Below are 27,795 nucleotides of genomic sequence, written 5' to 3' on the forward strand. Positions count from 1 at the left end.
CAGTAACCAAACAAATGAAGTAAGCATCACAATTTCATTACAAATAAATTTTTGAAGCATTTTAAAAGAATTTATTCTTGGACTCTATTAGAATACCCTTAGAATTACACATTTAAGTTGAAATAATAATAGAATCCCACATCAAATTTTTAGAGGCTTTTAAAAAAATATTTCTTAAGCACATTAAGTTTATTCTTATTTTAGTTTCAATTATTTTCATATTTTAAAATTATGTGAGGAATCAATTGTATTAAAAAATGCATTTGTTTTCACATCATAAAAATAACCCTCTACAGCCTTAATTTTGTGTTTGAAAAGTTGTGGCTACTTCAGACTTTTATGTTAAATTTTGATTTATACTAAAGCATTAATTTTCTAAGTTACAAATAAACTATTCTTCATTCATCTTTAACTGCAAAGATTTAATTCACATTTTTTGTGTAGAAAATTGCTTGGATGTACTCCCTACTGGCTAGTCTTTGACAGAAAATTTCATGTCATTACTAATGAAAGTTGTGCATCAGGTATTTTGACCCTTTAATTAAAATAAATTATACTATAATGCAAACATTTCTAAATTCACTTTTAATGTTTCTTGATTAGTACAAATGAACAATGTGGAAGCTGCACAAGAGGGTAAAAGATATCTGGAAAATTTTTACTATGAATCCAAGTTCCACTCTTTACATGAAGAATCTAACATCTGCAAGCCACCATGTAGTCAGGTTCATAGTTTTAAAGATTTTATCTATATTGCAAATCAGTATATTTTATTCTCATGACTAGACATCAGAGAAAACTTCACTACTTGATCCTGGGTGGTGAGAATAGTTTTTTCTCGCATTGTATTATAAACAGCTTTCCGCAGATATAGAATGTACAATTGTAAGATTAAAACCAGTTTTTTACCCCGAGGTGCCGAAGGCACAGGCTAAAAAAGCTGGTTTTAATCTTATGATTGTACATTTTTATATTGGTAGAAAGCTGGATAAAATACGATGCTAGACATAGTTTTTTTGTATGGATGAGAACCGGTTTCTATCCACTGGATTCGAATGAGTACGAGAAAAGCTATTATTTCCTTACACAATGCTTTTTGTTATCGAAACAAGCCAAGAACTAAGTATCTAACTCAATTAGTTGAATGTGTTATTTCATTAGAACTATGAAAACTACAAAAACTTGTTTGAAACTTGAATTATGTTATTAAATAGGGGATGGTTTATCTTCAAAAACTTGTTTGGGATAAAAGAAAGTGGAAAAAATGTCATATAATAGAATATTTCCATCCATTGGCTTGACATTACAATAATTAGAATCACATATGATATAAGAAAGTTTAAAACAAGAATAGTTTTCACGAAAATTAATTTCCTTTTCTGTAAAAACATATAAATCTTAAAACATTATTATTATATTGCCTTCCAAAAACACCTCAATAATTATAAAAACTAACCAAAAAAGAACCATTCTTCCAGCCATATTATAGTCAAATTCTATTAGATTATTTAAAGCTTACTACAAGAGATGGACAGCGGACTTAAGAATGACGGATTAAAGATGTCATAGTGCCCTAAATTGATTAGGCTCATTTACAATGTTTAAGACTGAAAGAAAAGCAAAAAATCACAACAACAAATAAATCATGAATCCTGTCTTATTCGTATTAATGTAACAATTTAACACTTAAACTGACAGATAGACAAATATTTTGGGGAATATTGATTTAAATGTTCCAGAGGCCAAATCACAAGAAAGCATAGAAAATTTTAATGAACTGGTGGAAAAAGTGAAAACTATTTACTTTATTCAAAAAGGCTAAATAATGAAATTAGTAAAACTATGAAAATAGACCTACTATGAGCCAGTTTTTCAAAATGAGCAGCACACTGAATTCTTCACAACAAATTGGCTTAATTTGAAGTTTGAAGACAAAGTTGCAATTCACCGCCAAACAAGTGCTTATGATGAGTTTAGCCTGTTAGTTGAAGTTGGCAGTTCTCTAGGTATGAATATCAAGGTTTTTATTATTTGCAATATTAGCATAAACTACTGAATTTTATTTATAATGTACAGAAAGAAAAAAAACATGAAAAACAAAAATAAGATTCTTTTTCTCAAGATCATTTTAAAAACTTTGGCCTTAAAAATATTGAAATTTAATTTTTATCTTTATCTGGTGTAAAATTGTATAAAGAACAAGAAAATATGGTACTTTAGATACAATGAGAAATAAGGACTGTAAAAAATACTATTTTTTGGTCTTACCATGTATACTTAAATATAATAATCATTTAGATCATACATTTAACTCTTACAGATTGGGGGGGGGGGGGGGGCCGGGGGGTTAAATCAGCCCCCCTCTCTAATTTTTTCAATGTAATTTTTTTTGTAGGTAAGATAGAGAGCTGTGACCAGGGAGTAAGGGAGGGGACAATGGGCAATTAATTCAATTTAAGAGGGTTCGCTGAAAAGCAATGAAAACCAGATTTATCAAGAAAATTTTACCAAAATTGTAAAGGGATCATGGTAACCTAATTTAGAACAAAATTAGTTCTAAGAAAAAAATCATTTACTTGAAAACTAAATTATCAACACATCACAATGTAGTAAACATTCTGTTATTAATCACTAGAAAAATCTTGTTTAGAACTAACTCAACCCTTCTGATATATTTATAACTGACCCCTAAACTCAAGCGGTTCTTAGATTATTTAATACATAAATATCAGAGTAGAGTTTCTATACATGAAAAGACATTTTCTTGGGAAAAAATATTTTTTAAAACCAGCGATAAATAACAAACTTTTCTGTCTGCATATTCAAAACTAGCTCAGCTAGTTAGCGGGGCATTGATGCGCAAGTCCCCAAAATCAGTAAGAATCCGCTGTATTCATGCACATTCCCTTTAAGCCAGTCCCCAAAGTCTGAGACTCCTCAAAAATTGAATATTCGATCCATTGTCCCCTCCCTTACTCCCTGGCTGTGACTTCATGACTTTTTAAGTTTAGAAATTATACGTCGGCAAGGGTTGATTTTATAAGGATATCTGGTCTGTGTCGGTCGTAGTGTCCGGTCAAAGTCGTTTAGGTAGCACCAAAATTAGAAAAAATTCTAAATAAATCTTAATTTCTACATTATGACTTTTGTGTATAAAGTAGAGACCTAAAATTTTTTTGAGTGGATACTTAGTTATCAATGAACATCTGAGAAAAGTATTGTTATGACCGATTGACCGCTCCCTGACCGATTTTATGGCCGATTTTTTGTCCATCTTTTACTATAGACATATATTATAAATATCGTGGTTTCTATTACAACTAGAGACCTATATCTTTTTTAGGAAAACCCTTGAGCAATAATAAACTTCCGTGAATAGTAAAGTCATGAACGTTTGACCACTTCTTGACTGATTTTTGACCGATTTTCTATTTCCTACCTGTAATTTGCCGTTTGTAAGGTGCCAGATGCAGAATTTCAAATCAGCTCTAGACCAGCCAAATTTTTATGTAGTCTTTTATTGTGATAAGAAACAGATAAAAATATTAATTGGTGCCACCAACTTCCGTTTCACCGCCGAAAATGGCGGTTTCTGGTTTTTACCGTTTTTCGGTGAGGGTAAGAAAAAGTATTTTTTTGTTATTAAAAATAAAAGTCCGTTCTAAAATTTGGTTATCCTAGCTTTAAACTGTTTTTAACCTATTTTTTATCATATATTAAAAATATACTATGACACCAGTAGAATCAAACTGCAGAGCCCAAATTTGAATTAAGTCCCCAATAAACTTTTTTGGGGGATTTAAAAATTAATTTTATATGTTGCTGGGGTAATTTTGATGGAAGCAAAAGCATCTTTTAGTTTGGGGTTAAATTGTTTCTTACAGAACAATTTGATATGATTCAGATTATATCAATACAATAATAAAAAACTCTACTCTGTTCAATGGAAATAATTTTTTTCTAAAACAATAATTTAGATAGAAGAAATTTAACATGAAAAATAAAGAGCTTCTTCCAAAATCTAAAACGTACATAATTATTTGCATATTACTGTTTTTTCTCTAACTTTTTTTTCCTCCAGATTTTACAGTAAGGAAAATAGCGAAAACAGGGGAAATAAATGTACAAAGTTATTTATCGAGAAACCAATAAAACTCCGCTGATTCAACGTAACATAATTTCCATATTTTTTCACCCCTAATTTTTTTCAAGAGACGAGTTATTAAAGTAATAATTACAATGAGGAAAATGTCCACATTTTATTTTATTGACTCCAGCAGATTGTGATATTAAAAAAATGTAAATTTTGTAGCTCAACGATAGTGTTGAAAAAAAGTGTTTAATTTTCATGAATATTTTTAAATTAATGTATCCAAAAAAGGTCATAGTAGAATGTAAAAATGTAAACAAAGGAAGAAAAAAGCAATTAATCTAAAAGATGCTTTTGCTTCCGTCAAAATGATCAACATATAAAATTAATTTTTAAATCCCCCCAAAAAAGTTTATTGGGGACTTAATTCAAATTTGGGCTCTGCAGTCTGATTCTCCTGGTGTCATAGTATATTTTTGATATATGATAAAAAATAGGTTAAAAACAGTTTAAAGTTGGCCGCTCTACAGCTGTTTTAATATTTAGCGGCTGGCCGCTAAAAAGCCAGTGATTAATTGATTCTTTTATCTGAAACAAGAAAATTATTTTAAGTCCAATACCTACACAGTATAAAAAAATTTCAATCACTTCATAGAATTATATTTTCTTATCAGTAATGTGTAATGATTAAAAAGATGAGTAAACAATATATTAAACTTCTTTGCTATTTATGAAGATGTAAATAACCTACTTAATTCAATTTTTAGGACTATGGCTGAGTCTTGGCATTACAGGATTATTTGATCTGATGGTAGAATTCTTTCATCATTTTCTTGTCAAGTACTTAAACATGATGTGTAATTGTAAGTTTCAAGTTAACAAATAGATGTTTAAAACAGTCATGTTTATTTACTTAAATCTATTTTCAATAGTCTATATTTCTACATTTTGGGTTGGTCAGTGCTTAATAAATATATTTGGTGTAACAGTTTAGTACAGCTAAATAGTAGCAAAATTATAATTATTTCAAAAGAGTCAATATGTCCATTATGATTTTATCTTATTAGGACATTCACTGAGGTTTTTAAATTGATTCCAAGGACAAAGGGCATAATGTGAAGCATTTTCATATTCAAGCCTAAAAATGAATATTTAAAATCAATATTACATCCTTCAAAAAACTTAATTACCTTATATTTTTTCATGCTTGTTTGTCTGACAGTCTAATATGTTCATCTTTACTTTTTATTATTTTCATCCTTGTTTTACTTCTTTGGTATTAATAATATAACAGAACAAACTTATAATGTTTTCTACAGTTCAGACTGTACAGTCAGAGTTGAGCTTGCTAAATTAAGACAGAATAAAAGGAATAAATGTTTAGTTATCTTAAAATCAAACTTGCATTTTTAACTAGCAGAAGTGCCCCTAGAGGTCTCTAGTTGCCACTTTAAACAAGGATTAGCCATTGAGAGATATAAATTTTCTTTTTAATCAATATTTGCAATTACTAGGTTGTAGACTCTAAATAACATGGGTATAATGAGTAATTTTACATTATGTTCTAATATGTTTTCTATCTTTCAAATTCCTATATTCCTGTTATGAGAACTTGACAGGCTATACACAGCTAGGCCCAATCCAAGGCCACACCAACTTGCAATATCACACTTTCAGGATAAATACAACAAAACCATCCCCTGTCCCTTCAGCCCTTCCATAACCTTTGCAATAACCATCTCTTTTTCAATTCTCCTTTGGCTAAAACAAAAGCAGACTATAGAGGATTAGAGTCAGGGTTATAGGGATAGTTCAATGGAATTATAATTTATTAGTTATTTTGTCTTGGCAATTGAGGAGATGATCAAACACAATTTTTCTTTTTTTTTTGGTTTTCCTGAAAGCTTTTGTGTGGTGATTGTAAAAAATGGGACAGATTTTCCCATGGAGGGATGATACATTTTAATTGTTGGCTCAAAATTTATGGACACATTCATTAAATTTTAATTGGTTGGTTCAAAACTAGTAGTATCCTAATTTTTCAACTAATAAATTTAATCTACAGAAAGGGTAATTCTGTTTATTATCATTGGTGATTTACATTTATACATCATCCATTTTCTTATCCCTTGGATATTTCAAAGTGACTAACATTATCTGTTTTGAATCATATTTGTTAAAAAAATTATTTCTTAAGTTTTATGATAATAAAAAGAAAGATATCCAAAAATCAGAGTTTTATTTTATCTTTATCCTCGATCAATTGTTATTATTTTAGAATTTTCAAAATATGGTTTAGAGACTTTTAGGCTAGAAGATCTGTTTTCAAACTTCCATCCCTATATCCCCTGATAAAATATATCTATACTATAAATGTCTGGGGGCCTCAAGCTCTAACTATTGCAATAAACCATTGTCAATGTACTTTGTAAGATATTTTTGTAATTCTTAATTTTTGTTTCTAATGACCTTTCATTAACTTTAATTGTTCAACTAGGCTTTGTTTTTTTTTTACATAAATTCAAATGGCTACAGGTGGATTGTACTTTTTGTTGAAATGTTTTGTATGTGTCTTAGGGTAGTTTCAACTTATTTTCTGCCTTTTCCTAATTTAGCAAAGCCTCTAAATGCTAGGGGCTAAGTAGTAAATATTATATTATAATCCAATTTTATAATATTCTGATTTGGTTTGTGATATTTTCCTTACAAAGAAAAGGAACTTTAAACACACATTTAAAAGAAAACACTTTTTAAAGTTAGGATTAGTTAAGTATGGGTCAGAAGAGTCCCATAGGGTAACAAATGCACAAACTGATTGGGTAAAATGTGATTTAGAAATGTAATAATTTGTAAGTTGATATAAGCAAATCAAAAATTCAAACTGCTAGAATAGTTTTTTGCAAGATTGTTCTGTAGTCAACAAAACAAAAATATCTTAATCATATCCGAAATAAATTTGATTGATTGATAATTATAAGCGGGGTAAATTAGATGTATTTTTATCAGTTTAAGCAATTCTCCCAAAAATAGTTGCATCAATCTTGCATCAAAAGTTGATAAATGGGCTTGTGCCCTGAAAGATAAAAATTAGCAGCTAAAAATGCAAAATGTCAAATTTTGCAAAGTTGACCATAAGATTTGCACTGCAATGTTTGTGTACAGTCTAGCACGCCATTCATTAACTTGCACAAGGACAATTAGTTTAACCAACCTTTTTAAAAAAATTATCTCATTTGTTCGCTTATTAGGGTTGGGGTCAAAATTAATTAGTTGGTTTATTAACTAGCAGTAGTGTCCAAACTTAAGATTTGTAGCATCCATCAACAAATAAGAATTTTGCAGTAATTTGCAGGTAGGCCGTATGTATCCAAAGATATTGAGCAGCTTTGCTATTTTTAGTTCCATAATAAATGCTACAATAACTAAGTAATTACTGGTACTAGCTTTTAAAACCTCCTCCTTTTAAGATTATGTATTAATTTCTTTGTTGATAACATTTATAACGAGAAAATCACGTTTACTCCACTTTGTTTCTAACAGACGGACGGACAGACAGACATACAGATGGACGGACGGACGTACATTTCGAAATATAGAGTAGCTTCGCTACTAAAAAGAAATGAATATTATATGGCTGTTTAAAGTTATTTAAAAGCTCAGACAACTGTCCAAAAATATCAATTGTAAAATATTCAAGAATTTAAATTTTTTCGGCCCTTTGGTTTTGTTATATTATTTTGTGTATGCTTGGTGGGTGTGTACTTGTAGCCTGCTGTCGTATTGCCGTAAGATGCTGTACTGTACATGATACTGTAAAAATATCATCTGAGTTTTATTTTTCTGATTGTATAGAAAAATGTTCATCTCTTTAAATGAAAATTTGCAAAGAAAATTTTAAGTGAAATATTTTCATTTTTTTTGCAAATTCTATTTCTTTTAAAATCTACACTATATTTATATAATGGTATCCAATATTTTGATAGATGAAAAAATGCTTTTCTTGAACAAAAAATTATTCCACTTACCCTTGCTCCTAATTCTCTTTCGCCAAAAATACTCATTCACCCTTTAGCAAAGTTTTTGCCCTAATTTTACAAATCTATTTTGATCATAATGACATCACATATTATAGCTTGATTCAGTGGAATTCTGATGTGATTTCAAAACTTTTGGTGACTCAAGAAATCTCCTCTTATGTCTTACTCTGGCACTATGGACCAATAGGAGCCCGATGACTTGCAAATTTCCAGCCAATCACAGGCCTTGTAAGAATTTGCGAAAACTAGACAGTCAGAATTTTTTTCATTTAATGTTGCGGAGCTTGCTTTTTATTATATATCTAAATTAAGTATATCTGTAGAAATGAGTTCTTTTAGATCATTAATTAAGTATTATTAATTCACATTTATGCAAAGGTGACTCGAGAATATAAAAATACGCGAAAAATTCCGTTTTTGTAGCAACGTTGCAGATTTGTATGGAGGCCGTAGCGTCTAGACAGGGTAGCCTCAATTCTTTTTACGCCAGTTTACATCACAGCCAAGGGACTTCCAACTATTTTAATGGGGGGTGGAGGGTGTTTTTGTGTGTTTGAGAGAGGGGGAGGGGGATGGATGAGTTGGCAACTATGAAATAATTTTGCAACCCAATACTATATAAAATTGTGTTTAAAAACAATATATTTTCATATTTTTGGAGAAAATAAATGCAATGAAGTTGTATTCAACAGCGCTGCTACATTATAACTAATTGCAGTCTGTACGTCGGTTTGTCTATGATTAACCGAGTAAAGAAACTTTTTTTAAAACCTTAAATGTAATCACATGGAGTGAAAAATATTTAATTTTATTCATATTAACCTTCAAATTCTGATATATTTCAATAGTCTTACTTAAAGCTTAATAGCTACGTATTATATGATGACGACAGTTAAACTAGTAGAACAATAATGTACTGCACTTCAACAGTCCATGTTAAAGAACCAGTACTACTTTTAAAAGTTTAATTAATGTTTTTTTTAAGAATTTCTTTGATTTGCATCTTAGTAGATAAACAAATTTCAAAAAGATTTTAAACTTGATAAAACCCAAATTTGTATTGTGCTAAACCTGAATTAGCCCCCATCAATATGATAGAACTCAATAATTATTGTGTGCATGACTAATTGCAACAAATAATCCACTGTGGTGCCTAAAAAAAGGAGTGCATGGGGGGGGGGGGGATAAAAGAAAATAAGTTTGCTACCCCTCCTGTTCTACTACTATATACAATATCTGTGTCTACATGAGAAAAGAGAATGGAATCATGCACTGAAGGATAAAAAAATTTGCATACATTTTGCACTCATTTTAATCATCTCGTTGTTGCTAAATTATTGGACCTCAATAGATCGCAGGGCTGGGGGTAAAAATTTAGAACCTTACTATGTCGACTCAAATTCAAAAATTGCTGTGTTGATTACTTTTTACATACCTGTATTACCATACCTGGAACCTAAAGTGGGATTTTTAAAATAAATTTTTATTGCTTGGTTAAAGTGTTACTGAATTTGTCAACAAGGCTTGCAGGCATCATGTGCCCGCCAGGATGGTGATAATAAACAAATTTAATTTCCACTTGTGTCTAAATAAAACATTAACAAGGGTGAAAATATCCATAAAAACAAAGCTCTGAAAACGTAGGACAAAAGAACAAATCTAAATAATCGAAATATAAATGTATAAAAGTTGAACGAAACAAAATTGTAGGTAAATCTGCTGAAAAACTGCTTAAATACAGGATATTGTTTAAGGTCATACTTAAATTTTTATTTTGTAGGACTTGATTATAGAGATGCTTTGCTTATAACAATGTACTTTGTTGTCCTAGGAATCAGTATTCCAAAAATCAGACCAATCGATCGGATAATTTTATCACATAAAAATTTGATGTTCAAAAAGTTAAATAGAAACATGTTTAAAATGAACGTACGGACTTTTTGGTAACTATTATAAAGTTGCTTCACTTTTAACTAGTACCTAACTCCTATAGGAATCATCATGCAAAGTTTGAAATCGATAGGACAATTCTAACATGCCTTAATAAACGAAAAGAGTTATCCGTTACCTACGTAAGGACGGACGGACCGACCCTAGTTATATTTAGAAAAGCTTCGCTTTAAAAAAAGTCAGATCTATCATTTAAACACAGAAAATAAGACAGAAAAAACCGTATGGTTGTTTTTTTTGTCCCTCAACCGCTCCAAGTTTTCAATCATGTTGTGTTTAGGATGGAAAAGGGTTAAGAAAAATAGCCTCAAATCATATAAAGACTGCAATCGAGAACTCAATCAGTTCAGCAAGATTTTAACAGACAGACTAAAAACCTTACTACTTTATTCAATTGGATACTTTACTTTCAATTTATCCCTGAGAGTGGAAAAGACTGAAAGGGCTCAAGGTTGAAATATTTGCCTGAAATTTGCCGAGTGCCCCCAGATGGATTGATGCATAACGGATAGATTGATGGATGGATAAATTGGTGGATAGAAGATGGATTGATGATTATTTAGATTTAAAATTGGTGGGTAGATATAAAGATGTAGTGATTTCATTTGTGGATTGATAGATTTTTAGATTGTTGAAAGTTGGATAGATGGATAGGTTAATAGGAAAATGGATGTATGTATGGATGGATAGATAGATAAATGAATTGAGGCAATGATGGCTGGATGAATTTATAAATGATTGAAGGGTGTAAAAGTGGATTGATAATTGGATGGATAGATAGATGGATTGATAAATGGATGGATGGAGAGATGGCTAGTTAGAGGGATAAATAGATTAATCAAATAGATAGATAAATCTTGAGGCAGATTATTTGTTCGATAGATGGATAGATGAACTATCTCTGTCTTTTTGCTCTATATAGGTAAATTCTTCTCTCTCTTTCTCTCTCTCTTTTTTCCTTATCTCTCTATATCTCTCTTTTTATCCTTTTTCTTATTCTCTATATTCTATCATTCTCTCTCTCCCTTTCTCTAATTCCAAAGTACAAATAAGTTTCTAAACTTTTCTTGTCTGAGGAATGTTTGACTGCGGCCAGATTATAGAGCGGACAGACTGCGGATTATCTAAGGACGGACGCGGCCGGACTGCGGATAATCTAGGGACGGACGCGGCCGGACTGTTGATTATCTGAGGACGGTTTACCTTCTTTGTCAGATAGCTCTGATTATTGAATTAAGCAAGAATCTTTCTATCAATTTCAAACTTTGCATAATGATTCATGGTACAATTTAGATAGCGTAGCAATTCTGTAATTATAACCAGTAAAACTGTATGTCCAATTTTAAAGATCTTTTGAAAAATGTATATAAAAATACCGTTTTTTAAAATCATATTTATAAAATTACAAGTTACCAATTTTCTAGACGTATCTCTAAACCAAAAGTTTGGTATACTCGGTTTTTCTATTTGATTAATAAGTCCGTATGTCTGTCAATTTCTCTGTTTGTCTGCACATCTGTCTGTCTGTCTGTCTGTACATCTGTCTGTGTGTCTATCTGTATGGATCACGTGTGAAATCACGAGGTTGAAAATAAAATCTTGCACAACACAGAGCGGGAAAAAAAAGATTTTGCACGGTAGACAAAACTGTTTCAATTCAGATGGATTTTTCAGGGTTCTAAAGGGATAAGACAATGGAAACTCAATTAAATGAATAAAGTTTATTAAGCCAACTAATAAGAAAACGTTATTATAAAACTTTGGGGACTAGTGTAATAAACAGCTCAATGTCCCTTTCCTTTTTGCGAATTTCATGGATTTGTATTTACAAGGATGAAAACATCCATAAAAGCTTTCAGGCGAACAATTAAAATATAATGGTGGCGTTTTTTTGTATTAAATAAATGCATATTGAAGATAAAAGAAAATAATCATTTGGAACAAGATATCTGAAAATATAGATTTGTTTTAAAGTCCTCCTGGAGACGGGAGATGTAACCTACCCTCTTTTAAGTCACAAAAGAAACTAATATTGATCTTTCGTGTTAAGGAGAATCAAATAGTCCAGTGCAGTGGACCAAAAGAGAGACATGAAAGTATACATATAATCCTATAATTTATAATTTTTGATCAAACTTTTCTAAAATAATGTTAATCTACATAAAGAGTTGGAATCAGACAAACTTGCATATACCCTAACTCTTTTAATATAGATAGAAACACAACTTCTATGTATATATTTTTCTAATTTTATTCTCATCAATTGTTTCACTAATTTAATATATCATCAGGACTTGATTATAGAGTTGCTTTGTTTTAATATTGTACTTTGTTGTCCTAGGAATCAGTACACCAAAAATCAGAACAATCGGATAATTAGATCACATAAAAATTAGTTGTTAAAAATGTAAAAATCAACATGTTTAAAATAGACGTACGGACATTTTGGTAATGATTATAGAGTTGCAACCCTAATTATAGAAAAGCCTCACTTTTGACAATACTAGACAGAGGACTGGGGATTTTGGGGAGTACAAATAAAGAATGCTACCCTCTCAAATTTTGTTTATTAGCCAAGATTAGTCCTTAATAGGGTCTTGTGTACTGTCAAAGCCCCCAAACTTGACCCCACACCAAAGCAGATGCCCTTATTTTTAGTATTAGTATTGGTCTAGGCATACATAAATTGAGACAGCGCAAAGTGGCACCAAAAAATGACGTCATACGATAAGATAACAAATGAGAGGCCAGTATAAATTTTGAAATTGGTCAATTACAGTGTATACTAGCCTCTAATTGATCAACTTTATGGTATGAAGTTATTTTTTTGGTACCACTTTACGCTGTCTCACATAAGTTAATTAGGCATGAATTTTATTCCTACTAAATATAATTCATGCCTAACTAATTGAACTTTATAGGGGAGAAGGTTGGTAGCTGTCTACAGTGCCCTAGCAAAATAGGGATAAATATCACCCCTTTTGACGTTCCTAATCTATTGACGTCATAAAATACTATATACCCCATCTCTATTCTAGGGGGTTTCTTTCCTCCTTTCCTTTATCTTTCCCTCTACTATGACGTCAATAGAACACGTAAGCCAAAAGCGATGACATCTATCCCAATTTTGCTAGAGAGAGCGTAAACTATAACCTCAAGAAAAACACACTTGTATAGTGATTGTTATAACCATGATCCTACAAACCGTTAATATTAACGATTTTGGCAGGTAATGTCAATGAATAAATCACGGAGAAACTTATGCTACTCTAAACCCATAGCATACAAGCAAACCTTTGTATCTATTTAATTCCCTAAAAACGTGATTTTTTTGTGGTTATTTATTTGTAAAAATTGCTCATTGGCCAGAAGTATTTTAATTATTCAATTTTAACAAATCCCCCCCATATTAACTATCCTTATTCATAGTACAAGGGGGTCTCGAGTTTAAAGTGTTTTTACAATGTTGTTAGGTGAGTTACATTAGCTGTGAGAAATTCCTTAGCCCATTTATAGATATTATTTTTGATATATGTAAATAAAACTTTATTTACATTTGCATTTATTCCAAAATTGTTTATTTTATTGAAAGTAGCGGCTACAACACTATCATCTAAATATGAAAAAATGGCCTAAAACCAAAGGATATATGTAAAGCTTATCCAAAATAAAAGAAAAAATTAGCTTTACAAAAAAACATTACTGTACTTTAATAGGATAAATATTATTGAAATTTATTTTTAATTAGTTTCTTTGCAACAACTGACTTTGTTTAAGCATCTATGGGAGGGGGAAGGGGGGGGGGTGATCATTAAATGGCTTTAAACCATTCCTCTAGAAAACTGCCCAAAAAACAGAAGCTAATCTCGAGCAGTTTCATACATCTAATAAATAAATCTTACTTGTTTAGTATAAAATAAAATTTTGCTATTTTAAATCATTTTAAATGTCACTGTTTTATGAGATAACTTTAAACGTTAAGAACTGGGAAATTATTCAAAAACATTTTTTAGATACAAAAAAAGTACAAACTGGCGAAACAGCGGGTTTTAATATATTTGAATGCTTTTTGTATTATAGATAGACTAATCATAAACATAATACATGTTTTTTACACTATTTAGTCTTTAATTTTAGGATTAGTTTCTTTTCATCTTTTTTTCTAATAGTGAAGCTGCTCTAAATTTCTGTTCGTGTCTGTCTGTTTGTAGGAAATCTTTTTAGATATTTTTTGAAATAAAAATTCCTTAATTCATTCATAACCTATGTGGAGCTTATTTAGAATGAAGACTTCAATTGGTTCAGTGGTTCGTGAGATCTTAACAGACAGAAAAAAACAATTTTTTTGTGAATTAGTTTTTTTTCGTATTGGCGATGAAAATGAAATGAAAAACAATAACACTAATTCCTGTTTTAATGGACCCAAGATGCTCAAAAAGCCTCGGCTAACAAAATATCTTTTTTATATAATGTATGTACTTCGCTACCTTTGAATGTTGTTAAAAATAAATTTCATACAGTGATATATATATATGACAAAAAATATATCAACATTTATATTAAATTCACATTAACAAAAGACATTTGTACTATATGAATTTATTAGAAATGTTTCTCTATTTTCAGGGTTTGTCCGTACGACGCAACAGATAGCCTTCCAATAATACAGGGTTTGGGAAGTCTACTCTATATATAAATTTCAATTTTAAAATAAAAAAAGTAATTTTTAGGAGGGAGTTTTTTCCAGGGAGGTATTTCTTCTGGGAGAGTGAAGGTAACCTTCCCTAAACAGTTTCAAACCCCCCCTGCATGACCTATAAGAAACTGTATTTTAAGGAAAAACTATTTAGTGAAGTCTTCGACGTGAGTGATTTATCATAAGAATTTAAAAGTTGTTCAGTTTTATTCCTTATACAATTTTATCAAAATAGCAACGATCAAAAAGTGTAGGTAGTTTTTTTGTGGATGTTGTCATCCTTGAGTGTTCAATATTTTAGATTTGTACTTTATTTTACCAGAATAATTTTAGGATTATTTTACTAATATTATTATTTTATTACAATTAAAATTTCTGGAAAAACTGAAGTCTCAAATTTAGTTGCTTTTACAAAAATAAACTTATTTTAAATGTAAAATATTTTGATTGAATGTTTTGTAGATTTTTCACAAACTCAGGCCTATTAGCTTGTAAAATTTTAACCAATTTTTTTCTTAAAAGAAGGTGTATCAACTTTTTTGCTTTTTATTTAAGATAGCTAGCCAGTTCTTTTAGTAAGTAGTAGATGTAAAATTTTTCATAGAATTCAGATATGCAATCGTTTGTTTTGTAGACCTCTTATCTTTTAAGTAATTTAAGTTTTTAAAAAAAATAATTAAGTCGGTTTTAAGGTACTACACCGCGCGTTAAGCAAGCACTTCTACTGTACTATAAAATTTGAGTCAATACAAATCATTTTGCATCTCTAGAGTCACTTTAAATCAAATAATCACAGTATGTTAAAGAACGTATTTTTCCTAATCCTAATGTAACTTCTGAACATTTGAAATGTTTAGGATCAGCTGTTATATCAGCTGTACACAGAGTACAGCCGGTAATAGTATATAACATGGTTGCCATGCAATTTGGAAACTTTTTCCCCTTGAAAAATAATATTCATTAAAATTTTGGAAATACATTTTTTTGTATTGGTAGCTTCTAAAGAACAAATTAAAACTTTAAATATGGTTGTGAAATTCTGCATTTGAGCATAAGATATCTAGCTATACTACGTGCGGTAGTGGTTAGTACCATCTTACCCGTAATTTGTGCCTTCCTTCTTAGCTCAAAGCAATGGATTGGTTTCTACTATAGGCTTGCTTATCTCAGTTATGCTTGGGTCCAACTAGGACAATGTTTTTACTCATTCAGCCTTAAAGTTTTTCAAAATTGTCTAATTAATTAAGAACAAGCTAAATTTTTTCAGGGGATTACCAGTTTTCGGCAGCAACAGCAGTTTTGCAGCCATTTCTTAACAATTTCATATTAGAGCAACTGCCATTTCAAATTTTAGCATTCTACTCCTGTATTACAGTCTTAAAACACATACCTTAACGAAGATAAGAATGACCCCATTTTTATAAAAAGTAACAGACAGTTGGTTCTAGTGATCAGAATGAAAAGAAATTGCTAGGGTATGTTTAAAAATGTATTTTCTTTTAAATACTTTCTAAAAAATGAGTATAAAAGCTCAATTTTAAAAATTATCAGACTTTAGAATTTATTAACTTTAGTCGTCAATTTTGAGAAATTTTATTTATAAAGCAGTTAATTTAAGAATTAATATAATTAAATAAACTAGTTTTCTCTATCTTTAGCTATAATTTAATTTCAACAATCGTTTTATTACATGTAAAAAATCACTCTAAACTTTGGGGAAATATATCGACAAAATGTGGAGACCCTGAAATTTAATGGTAATATTTGTGACACACCAGAAATCCAATTATTTTTGATTTAACGCGCCGTGACTAAAACGCAACAATATAAAAGAAGAAAATGGCCAGTAAGAACAAAAATAGTAAGATCTTTAATTTGACACCTTACTTTTAAAATTCTGTTGAGTAATTATTGAAGAAATCAATTTTTTTAACCTCGGTTTAATCAAAACGTTAAAGTAAAATATAATCTCCCACAGGCATAAAAAGTATGGGTTCATATATACCTTTAGAATCAGAAAAATATTACGAATCCATTGTAAGCAAAATTGAAAAAAGTAAAAAAATAAAAATAATAAAAATGGCCTAACGTATTATTTTTTACAGGTAACACTTAATTGTAACTATTAAACTAGCCAATCACAATTCTCAAAAATTGACTAATCGGGAAGCTTAACCTCAAAACCTCAACCAATAGAATTGACAAAAAAAAAAGGATAATGTTCATAGAATTTATACAATAGATACTACAATGAAAATAGTGATACTTACATAACATGTAAAGAACGAAAAATTATGAACAAATATGCTTCAATCTGTTTATAAACTTCAAAACAATGCAGTTAAAAATGCTTTATTGTTTCTTGTGTTTAAAAAATATCTGTTACATTGCATTGTATGTATATTTATTTAGGTTTATTTCAAGTTTCAAGTTTTCAAGTTGTTCAACCCATTAAAGCCGAAAATTATGATTCTTAAAATAAACTTATATTTTTTATTATAGTTTTATAAAACTTTTTCAATTTAGCTTACAATGGATTCATAATATTTTTCTGATTCTAAAGTTATATATGAACCCATATTTTTTATGCCTGTGGAAGATTATATTTTACTTCAAAGTTTTGATTAAACCGAGGTTAAAAAAATTGATTTTTTCAATAATTACTCAACATAATTTTAAAAGTAAGGTGTCAAATTAAAGATCTTACTATTTTTGTTCATACTGGCCATTTTCTTCTTTTATTTTGTTGCGTTTTAGTACCTTAAAACCGACTTAATTATTTTTTAAAAAAACTTAAATTACTTTAAAAATAAGAGGTCTACAAAAAAACGATTGCATATCTGAATTCTATGAAAAATTTTACATCTACTACTTACTGAAAGAACCGGCTAGCTATCTTAAATAAAAAGCAAAAAAGTTGATACATCTTCTTTGAAGTAATTTTTTTACTATTATCGTTTGATAAAAGAAATATAGACTAAAACCTGTACTGATAGATCAGTTCATTTTTGGAGATTTTAAGACAGAACAAATAGTTATTTTTGATGAAAGAAAAAAAAGTTACATTAAAAATTTAGGTCAGCTTATGGAGTTTAGTTAAATTTCAGTAAGAATATAATATCTTTATATAACACCACTAGAGGCTTCGCCCCTAGCCTCTAGGGGCTTTCTAAAAAAAATGGGGGGGGGAATTTTTTGTTTTTTGGGGGGTTGGGGGTGTCCCACCCCCCAAGAAAATAGCCTAAAACCACCACAGGACCAGTAGGTACATTCCCTGAAGAGTAGAATCCGATCGGTTCAGTGGTTACCGAGATCTTAAGGGACGGACAGACAGACAGACAAACGGACAGACAGACAGACTGACAGACATACATCGTTCTACTTTGTATTATAGATAACAGCGAAGTTCAAATTAGACTTACAGACAAACAAACATTAACAAATATAGAGAAATAATGGATCTTGGACAAAGTAGCTTCGGACAAAGTAGCTTTAAACAAAGTAGCTTCGGACAAAGTAGCTTCAGGACAAAGTAGCTTCAGGACAAAGTAGCTTCAGGACAAAGTAGCCTCCTAAGGAAAGTAGCCTCCATTGTTAATAACGGTCATGGGCGCTTTTTCTTAAATAAATGTTCTGAGGCTAACATAGGTTAGGTTAGGTTAGGTTATAGGCTAGTGGGCCGAGCGCCCGCAGCTAGGCAGGCCAGGGGGCCGAGCGCTGCTGCTATATTGGAGACTATTTTTCTTAGGAAGCTACTTTTCTTAAGTAAATGTCCTGAAGCTACTTTGTCCTGAAGTTACTTTGTCCGAAGCTACTTTGTCCGAAGCTACATTGTCTCAAGCTACTTTGTCCAAGATCCGAAATAATGCCTTTAATGTTAAACATTAATTATAACATTATTAAAAATCAATAAAGAATTGATGGACATACTTGCTTATAAAGATGCTTTAACTATAATATTGTGACTAATCGTAGTATTCATTATTCCAAGGAAAAATGATTCTTCTGACGAAAGATCAACACATGAGACACCAAATATTTTCGTTTATTAGCATAAACTTTATCAGGTTATGGTTATTTATAAATTTTTTTTACAAAAATTAGCAGTCTTCGTGCATTGTCAAAAAAGTATTGTACTTGTTGTCATCCTTGTTTTACATCTTATTTGTATTTATCGTCTAATTTTCCTCCAAATAATAGTTAGGTTATTTATTTTGTCACTTTTAAGACGGCCAGGGAGGAAGAGGACATTGGGAATTAATTTTTACTGTACACCGTTTTTAGGTATAAACTTTAAGGACAAAATTGAGCACATATTAATAAGCGGGGGATATTTTTTGTTGATTGTCGTATCCATGATTCCCTGAGGATATTGCTTGACAACAGAAGCACAGAGAACAAAATCTTGTAGAACAAGGACAACTTTGTTCATGAACGTAGCGAAGCAAAACTAAAGGGATGAGACAATGGCCGATAATTTGATTTTGACAATACACATAAATTACCCCTTCTGTAGATTACAAATAGTGGTTGAAACGTATGGAATCTCAACTTAATGGACCAACCAATGAAAATTGAATAAAAGTCCTTAAGGTTGTTAAGCCAGCCAATATGAAAACCCGGTGGAAATCAGGAAGGGAGGGGACATTTGGCTGTATATTATACTGGAACTCAACATGTTAAACCCTTGTTCTAGCATTAGTTGTCAAAAAACTTTTGGTACTTTTATCAAATCTTAATTAGTTTCTAAAACTTACAGTGTCGATAATTTTAAACCCAATTTATTGTTCATTGTCTTAACCAGTAAGATCCCTTCATTAGTCAAAATTAAGAGTGACTATAATGTTCAAAATTTAAGGAAAGTTAGGTACATTTGCTAAAAACATCTAAGTTTTTCTGTATTATAGTTTAATGTTTTTGTTAAGGAATCAATTTCCCTATCCCTGAAAACAAATGGGGGTGCAAAATTGCACTTTTAAGTATGTCAGTCGACGACAAAAAATCCAGCTTAAAATATCTCCTTTAGTTTTTGCACAATAAGCTGCGAACAATTAATTTGAGAAGCGTAACCACTCTGTTTGTTTGTATTATGTCTGTCAGTCTAAATCTTATTTAGGGTTATAATATCAATTTTAGAATTACTTTAATACTATGAACATTAAAGTATCCCGTCCTGGAAAAATTTTGATAATGAATTTTTGAACTTCATAAGGGGGGCCTCAAAATTTCAATTTGCTTGTGTGGTCGCAATTTTTGCCTTACAGAAAAAAATATTTTTCATGGGTCATTTTTTGCACAAATCAACCACATTTTGGCTGAGGGCAAACAATTAATCAAAATTTTTCCATGGCGGAAAAATGGATGGACAAAAGCGTCGCCTTTAAAATTGTTCTAAGAAAAAGAAATACATATATTGGGTTTTCCGCTTATTAATAATTAATCTTCTCAAATAAGGAATAAAAACTTATGTAAGAATTGTTTCAGGAAATTTCATGTATAGTACTAACATAAGGAAAAAGGATAAGGATGAATACTCACCCGCTTTTCATGGTAAAATACTACTTCCCCATCCCTAAATTTTTAAAGAAAATTTAGCAGACGAAAATCAAAAGCCGTCCAGGGCTTTTTGTATGTCAATCATAAATAATAATGTGAATAAAAAGAAAAGTGATATTTAGCAAACAGCCGTGGGCGGTCAGAATCAGCTGAATGTTTATTATGAAAAAAATTTCCCCCTTTTTAGAAATGAAAGGATTTATCTTTCATGCACAAATCTAGAAAAAAAATTCTTTGTAATTATTAATTAAAACATTAAAACCACAATATCTAAAAGTAAAAAGTAAAAAAAAATATTTTTTTAGATGTTGTTATTTTAGTATTTTTTATATTTAATAACAAAATTTTCTTTTTATTTTTAACTTAAATATTATATTCTTATTATTAAAACTTTACATATTAATTTTGTAATCCTCCCATTTGAAAAGTGGTGGAATAGCAATAAAATTTAGCGCGACAACAGCGCTAATTAGGCCCCTAGGCCCACTGCCTATTTTCGTCTTCTAGTTGCTTCGATTCCTCTCTTTTATTTTTTTCTCTATGAGTACTAAACATATTAATATTCATTTATAAACTAGAGTACTTTTTTACATTATCACATTTAAATTTTTAACAAAAATCTTAATATTACACAATAATAATCTATAACAGCTAGACAATAGTTCATCCTATTTTAAAGAAGTAGTAAAATTTTTTGCTCGTAAAGATCTCGCTACCACCAAACTGATTGAGTTCCATTATTTAGGGAAGCTACACTTAGGATACAAGATGGTTTTAGGCTATTTAATTTCTCTTTAAGTCTTGGGATGGTTTAAGGTTGTATTTCTATTTTCCACCACCATTCTCTTTCTTCGATTGCAGAGCCTGTAGAAGCTAGGGGTGCAGTCGCTTGTCATTGATTAGGCCCTTTTGTGATAATGATAACAGGGGGCATGGTTTAGTTATTACTTTTATCATTAGTGTTGGACCTAGATTCGAACCTATCATCTCCCCGATGACGAGCGAATGCGCTACGTGTAGAGCTACGGTCGCGGGTTAGGCCCTTATATAGCATCTATTTGGAACATGTATGAGTTTGTGTGAATTTATATTTACGTTGTAAAATATATGATAATTTATAGTGCGAACTGAACATGTATTCTATTCTAAAACAGAATCATACATGTCCGTAGGTAGAGCAGCAGTAATTTAAAAGTCCACAACCTAATTAACTGAATTAAGTAACAGTCAAGAAAGTCGACGTTTTAAATTAAGAACAAAATTGGAAATTATATTTGGTGAGGTCAGGTTATTTTTTCTTAGACCTTATATTGGGAGGGTAAGCGGTACCCTCCCCAACAGGGGCGTCCAAGCTTTTTTATTTGGGAGGGGGGGGGGGTAATCACCCCATTCCCCCCCCCTTGGACCTTATATTGGGAGGGTAAGCGGTACCCTCCCCAACAGGGGCGTCCAAGCTTTTTTTATTTGGGGGGGGGGAGGGGTAATCACCCCATTCCCCCCCCCCTAGGACGTCCCTGCCCCCCAAAAACAACTATAGTCTTTTAATGGCCTTTTAAGAAGCTTTACTTTTTCTAGATAGAGATATCTTTAGCTACTGCCTTACACACATAGACATCTTGTTATTTTTATATAAGGTCATACAGAAATTCTCTAATTATAGAGTAGTCTCGCTACTAAACATAATATACAGATGTACATATTTCTTTACATTAATCTTATGTGAAATATGCATACTTGTAAGACAAAAGACACAATGTCATATGGATTATGAGGGATATAACAATGCGAGTTAAATTATTTTTCTTTCAATAGGAAATGTTTGTTGAATCATTAGTTTATTCAAATACTAGCAGCTACGCCCCCTAGAGGCCTCTAGGGGCACTTGAGGAGGATAGAGCCGAATTTATTAACCCAATTTGTTATTTTAGATTTTAAAAGAAAAAGTAAAAAAAATTGGGGAGGGGGGGCGAAATTTTTATTTTTTGGCGGGGTGTATTTTTTTTTATTTTTGGGGGGGTTAGGGGTGTCCCACCCCCCAAGAAAATAGTTATAAACCTTCCCGGGACCTATGAGAAGCTACCCTGTTAAGGAAAACTCGATCGGTTCAGCGGTTAGCGAGATCCTTCGGTTCAGACACACAGACACACAAACACACAGACATCCTGTTACTTTAGTATAAGGATTAGATCATTAGGACATAAAAAAAGTTTTAAAATCAGCATGTTTAAATGGACGTATGGACTTTCTGATAATGATTATAGAGTTGCTATGCATTCTAAATCGTACCTAACTACTTCAGGAATCCTCATGCAAGGGTTTGGAATCGATAGGACAATTATAACAAGCCTAAATTAATTATTTGAGCAATCAGTTACGGAGGGAGCTTCCCTAATTTCAGAAAAAACTAAGTTTTTAAAAATTCAATTAAATATGTTGTAAAATTAGTCGTAAAAAACCTATACTGTTTGATAAATAAATAATATTTTATTGTTGTATAACCTGCTATGAATTATGATGGTGAATTTAAGGTACAATATTTGCACACATTGGATTTTTGAAATTTAAGATATATGCAAAAAGATTTAGCCTATTATATAAAGTAGTTAGGATTTTTTGTCTGAAATTTAATATGGATGGATTTAAGCTATTTTTCTAGCTTTCATCTTGCCCTTTAAATACAGAGCCCCTAGAGGCTAGGGGCGCATCCGCTAGTTGACTAAAATTTACTAAGAAAATAATACAAACCAAACATAATTCTACTCTTATTCTGTGAATATAGGCTCTTGTACTTAAAAAAACTTTAGTACATTTTCGATCTACAAAATGTCAGTAACCCCTGAAATCAATTTGGTAAATTGCAAAGTGTGTGCTGACGTAAATTTATAAATGTGAAGAAATATCCACAGAGGTGTGGGTTTATCAGAGCTAGTCAATATAAAGAAAGTGCAATGGATATAGAATACGTAAATTTAATAGACATACTATATCTAGATTACGCTTCTAACCCGATTTTTCGTAAAATCTTAAAAGGAACATTAATAGCAGACGATAGTATTGTTTACTTTCGACTCAAGCTAAGGTAGATTCTTTTTTAAAAATAGACTCGCTACTCGATGGTGAGGCAAAATTATTTTTGTGAAAAATCATCCAAAAGCTTATTAAAAATCTACAAGAATTAAACAAAATCATATGTTAATAACCCTTTTATGATTTTATTTATTTTTTTTTGTAGATTTTTTATGCTATTTTTGAGGATTTTTTACAAAAATAATTTTGCCTCACCAGCCAGTAGCGAGCCCAATTTTTTTTTCAAGAATCCACCTCTGTTTGAAGCTTTCTCATTTATGACGAAATTTTTGAGCAAGTAAGTTTGATTCAGTAAAGCTTTGTACTATAAGAAATGATATTGTTTACAGCTGACTTTTATCTATGTATGAAATGAAAAAAAACATGCGTTCGTAATGAAATGTGTACACAATTTCAACCAATGAGATTTAATGTAGGTTCCGATGGGATTCTCCTATTGGTTCAATCAGACATTAACTCTCTTGTCTTTCTACCTTTATTTTAAATTTATAGATGTGAAGAAATGTCTACAGTGGTGTGGAATTATGTAAGAAAGTCAATACAAATTTTAATATAAGAGATGGATATAAAATACCACAGATGGATCTTTAAATCATTTCAATGGTGCGCCAAATCAGAGTGCGCCGAATTTCAGCCAATCACATCGGCATTTCGTAAAAAATGCTGTGCTCTCATTGGTGGAAAGTTGGCTCACCCCGATTTGGCGCACCATTGAAATGATAAAAAGATCCAGCTCAGGATATTGTGGCAAGGGAGTTTTGGTCTTCAGATATTGGTCAATACGTTCCTTCATGATGTAAATTATACTTGGATATTGTTACAGGGGAATTTTTTTCGGCAAATTAGGTTGCTAGTATAGTCCACACATTGGTTAATATTGGTTAATACAATTCTCCTAGGTCAAGGGATAAGGTAACAACATAAGGGGCTAGGGGAGGAATCTTTATATAGGCCAGCTGGGAGAAACATTTTATCATATTTTGCTAAAAGTCGCTGTGTCTTTTTTTTATTCATAGTTTTTTTTCAACTATATAACAGTCAGTATTGTTTTCTACTTCATTAACTTCTTTAACTAGCAGCATTTTTTTCTGAATCTTGTTTTACTTAAAATCTTCTAATGGCTAATAAACTAAAGTTTGCTCTTAATTTTTTCGCTATGTATAGCCCCCCAAAAATTTTCTTTTACCTAAAACTAAAACTGAAAATGCACAGGTGTTGACTTCTCTCTTCCCCTCCCACACCTTAAGTGCTCCTAGAGGCACCTTGTGGCGCAGACGCTATTAACTAATATCCTTATTTTCTGTTATTCATTTTGCTGTGATGTTCCCAACTATACATATAAATACTCAACATTGTAAATGACGTAAAACCAAGAAAAATATATTAATTCTTGCATTTTACACTATTATAAGGACAATACAAAATGTTTTAGTTGTTAGATAACGTCCGATCTCCATTCTTATAAAAAAGTAATATGATATCAATATAAATAAAAATATAAGATTATGTTTTAACATGTATATATAAATATGTGTATTATGTAATATTATCATGTTTAATTTATTTATGATTTTTCTAATAAGAAGAATAAATCATTTAAAAATTAAAACACTTAACACTTTAACTAAATAATATCTAATAATAACATAACATTATCACCTTTTAATATTGATAAACCTAGTTGTTAAACAATTCAGAATAATTTCTTTTGAAATAGGTATAAAGCAATAATCACTATACATATGTAAAAAAAATCAGTAAAAAATCAAACATTTTTGCTTGGGTATTTTTTTATCATTAAAGTTTAGGTTTTTGACCAATTAAAAATACTATAACAAGGATGACAACATTTATAAAAATGTAGAAGACAAAAAAACTAGAAAAATAAGTATTTAAAAGAACAGAAAAAAATCCTTGGAATCACCATTTAAAAAATTGATGGCAATAGGACAAGCCCATAAAAAAAAATGAAATCGACATTCTTACTTTTTGCCTTAGGTCATTGCCTTGCTAATTCTAAATTGTACCTAAATGTTACAGGACTCATCTTGTAAACTTATATTTAGAAAAGATCGAATCCCTAGAGGTTTGAGGAGGGTAATATAATGTATTTTTAAAATTTTGAGGGGGTTAAAATGAGGGGTTTAAAGTTTGAGGTGGGGTAAACATCTATTCATCTCCCCCCTCGGATGTCTATGTATGACGTATTGTTAAATATATTTGTTTTCTTTTGTAAATATAATCCCAATTCTAATTAAGCTCTGTCAACATGTTGGCAGATATTTTCATTCCATGCAAAACTTGTTCTAAAGACAATATTTTCCCTCACTCGACATACAGGGATCAAGGGATAAGAATATGGACGATAGATTCATATTAATCCCCAATGATAATAATCAAAATTGCCCCTTCAGTCAAATAAAAGTATTGGTTGGAAAGTTTAAAATCTACTAGATTGGAACCGACCAGCCAAATTTAATAAAAGTATCCAAATTTTTTAAGCCAACAAATAAAATAACTTGGTTATGTCCCCACTCTCTTTGGAGCATTTCTGTAATTTATACAGGGATCTTAAGGATAAGACAATTGAGACAAAATGAAGTACACCCTGAATTATGAAAACAAAAGATTAAAATTATGGGTAGGAAAGTAGTATCCCTTAAAATCCATTGTATTACAACAAATTCTAACTCTTTTAAGATCACCATAAAAAAAGAGCAAGGCAAAATAAAGATTAAGTGCAATAATTTCTTCAAATAAGGATTCCATACCAAAATATTCAAACCAAACCTAGTAATAGTGTCTAACTTTTTATCTTTGTGATGTAACAAAAATCGAAGGATGAGAGGGGAGGTGGGAAAGGAAACCCCTAAAAAAGAGATGGATTTTTGTTACGTCACAAAGATAAAAGTTAGACACTATTACTTGGTTCATTCAAACCTCTAGCTCTTAAAGAAGCTTAAATATCAAGGGGAGGGGGCGGTACAAAAAATGGCTGTCCATTTAGGATTATAGTCCTGTGTGCAACCGCTGTATAAATAAGTCAAGATTGACTAAAGAACCAAAATAATGGTGTGTAAGGTATAAGTTTACATACACTACATTTTGGTGAAAATTTAATAAAATTATTTTCCTTATTCATGAAATGAATAGGTTAAAAAATACAGTGAATTGAAAAATATTTTTGCAAAACTACAGAGTCATTGCTTTTATAATATTACAATATCTTTATGTACAAGTAACAGGATATCTGTCTGTCTGTGTGTTTGTACCAAAGGTTCACTCTTACCTCTGTAACGATGCAGTTCTCCTTAATAGTGAAACTTTATAGGTCCAAAAGTAAAATTCTTCATACTGGTTTTTGGTGCTTATATTGAGCAGAATATAGAAAGAGATGAAAAGAGAATTTAGTTATTCTTTCTGTATTTCTCTCTCTCTCTCTTTCTTTCTTTCTATCTCTCTCCCCTATCTCTCTCTATATATATTTTTCTCATTCTCTCTCTTCCCCTCTCTCTCTCTTTCTCCCCCTCTCTCTCTCTCTATATATATATATATATATATATAATGTATATTTTTTCATTCTCTTTCTCTCTCTCTCTCTCTCTCTCTTTCCAAAAGAAGGCGTATCAACTTTTTCACTTTTTTTTAAGATAGCTAGCCGGTTCTTTTAGTAAGTAGTAGATGTAAAATTTTTGATAGAATTCAGATATGCTATCGTTTTTTTTTTGTAGACCTCTTATTTTTAAAGTAATTTAAGTTTTTTAAAAAAATAATTAAGTCGGTTTTAAGGTACTAAAACGCAACAAAATAAAAGAAGAAAATGGCCAGTATGAACAAAAATAGTAAGATCTTTAATTTGACACCTTACTTTTAAAATTCTGTTAAGTAATTATTGAAGAAATCAATTTTTTTAACCTCGGTTTAATCAAAACTTTGAAGTAAAATATAATCTCCCACAGGCATAAAAAATATGGGTTCATATATACCTTTAGAATCAGAAAAATATTACGAATCCATTGTAAGCAAAATTGAAAAAAGTAAAAAAATAAAAATAATAAAAATGGCCTAACGTATTATTTTTTACAGGTAACACTTAATTGTAACTATTAAACTAGCCAATCACAAGTCTCAAAAATTGACTAATCGGGAAGCTTAACCTCAAAACCTCAACCAATAGAATTGACAAAAAAAAAGGATAATGTTCATAGAATATATTCAATAGATACTTCAATGAAAATAGTGATACTTACATAACATGTAAAGAACAAAAAATTATGAACAAATATGCTTCAATCTGTTTATAAACTTCAAAACAATGCAGTTAAAAATGCTTTATTGTTTCTTGTGTTTAAAAAATATCTGTTACATTGTATGTATAT

The 27,795-nt window shown here is 30.6% G+C and overlaps 1 protein-coding gene across 1 annotated transcript in view; it reads left to right on the forward strand.

Annotated features, from left to right (window-relative positions):
- Window positions 1–450: 450 nt before the first annotated feature.
- LOC145306411 (uncharacterized) overlaps window positions 451–27,795 on the forward strand; it is a 92,641-nt gene continuing 65,296 nt past the window's right edge. Inside the window, exons 1-4 of the mRNA XM_080148505.1 lie at window positions 451–524; window positions 604–725; window positions 1,853–2,006; window positions 4,858–4,930. Of these exons, the coding sequence (XP_080004631.1) occupies window positions 609–725; window positions 1,853–2,006; window positions 4,858–4,930 (344 nt within the window). The 5' untranslated portion in view covers window positions 451–524; window positions 604–608. The remainder of the gene's footprint in view (window positions 525–603; window positions 726–1,852; window positions 2,007–4,857; window positions 4,931–27,795) is intronic.

Source organism: Acartia tonsa, chromosome 14, assembly GCF_053477335.1.
Source record: "Acartia tonsa isolate MP-2025a chromosome 14, ASM5347733v1, whole genome shotgun sequence".
NCBI lineage: Eukaryota > Metazoa > Arthropoda > Copepoda > Calanoida > Acartiidae > Acartia > Acartia tonsa.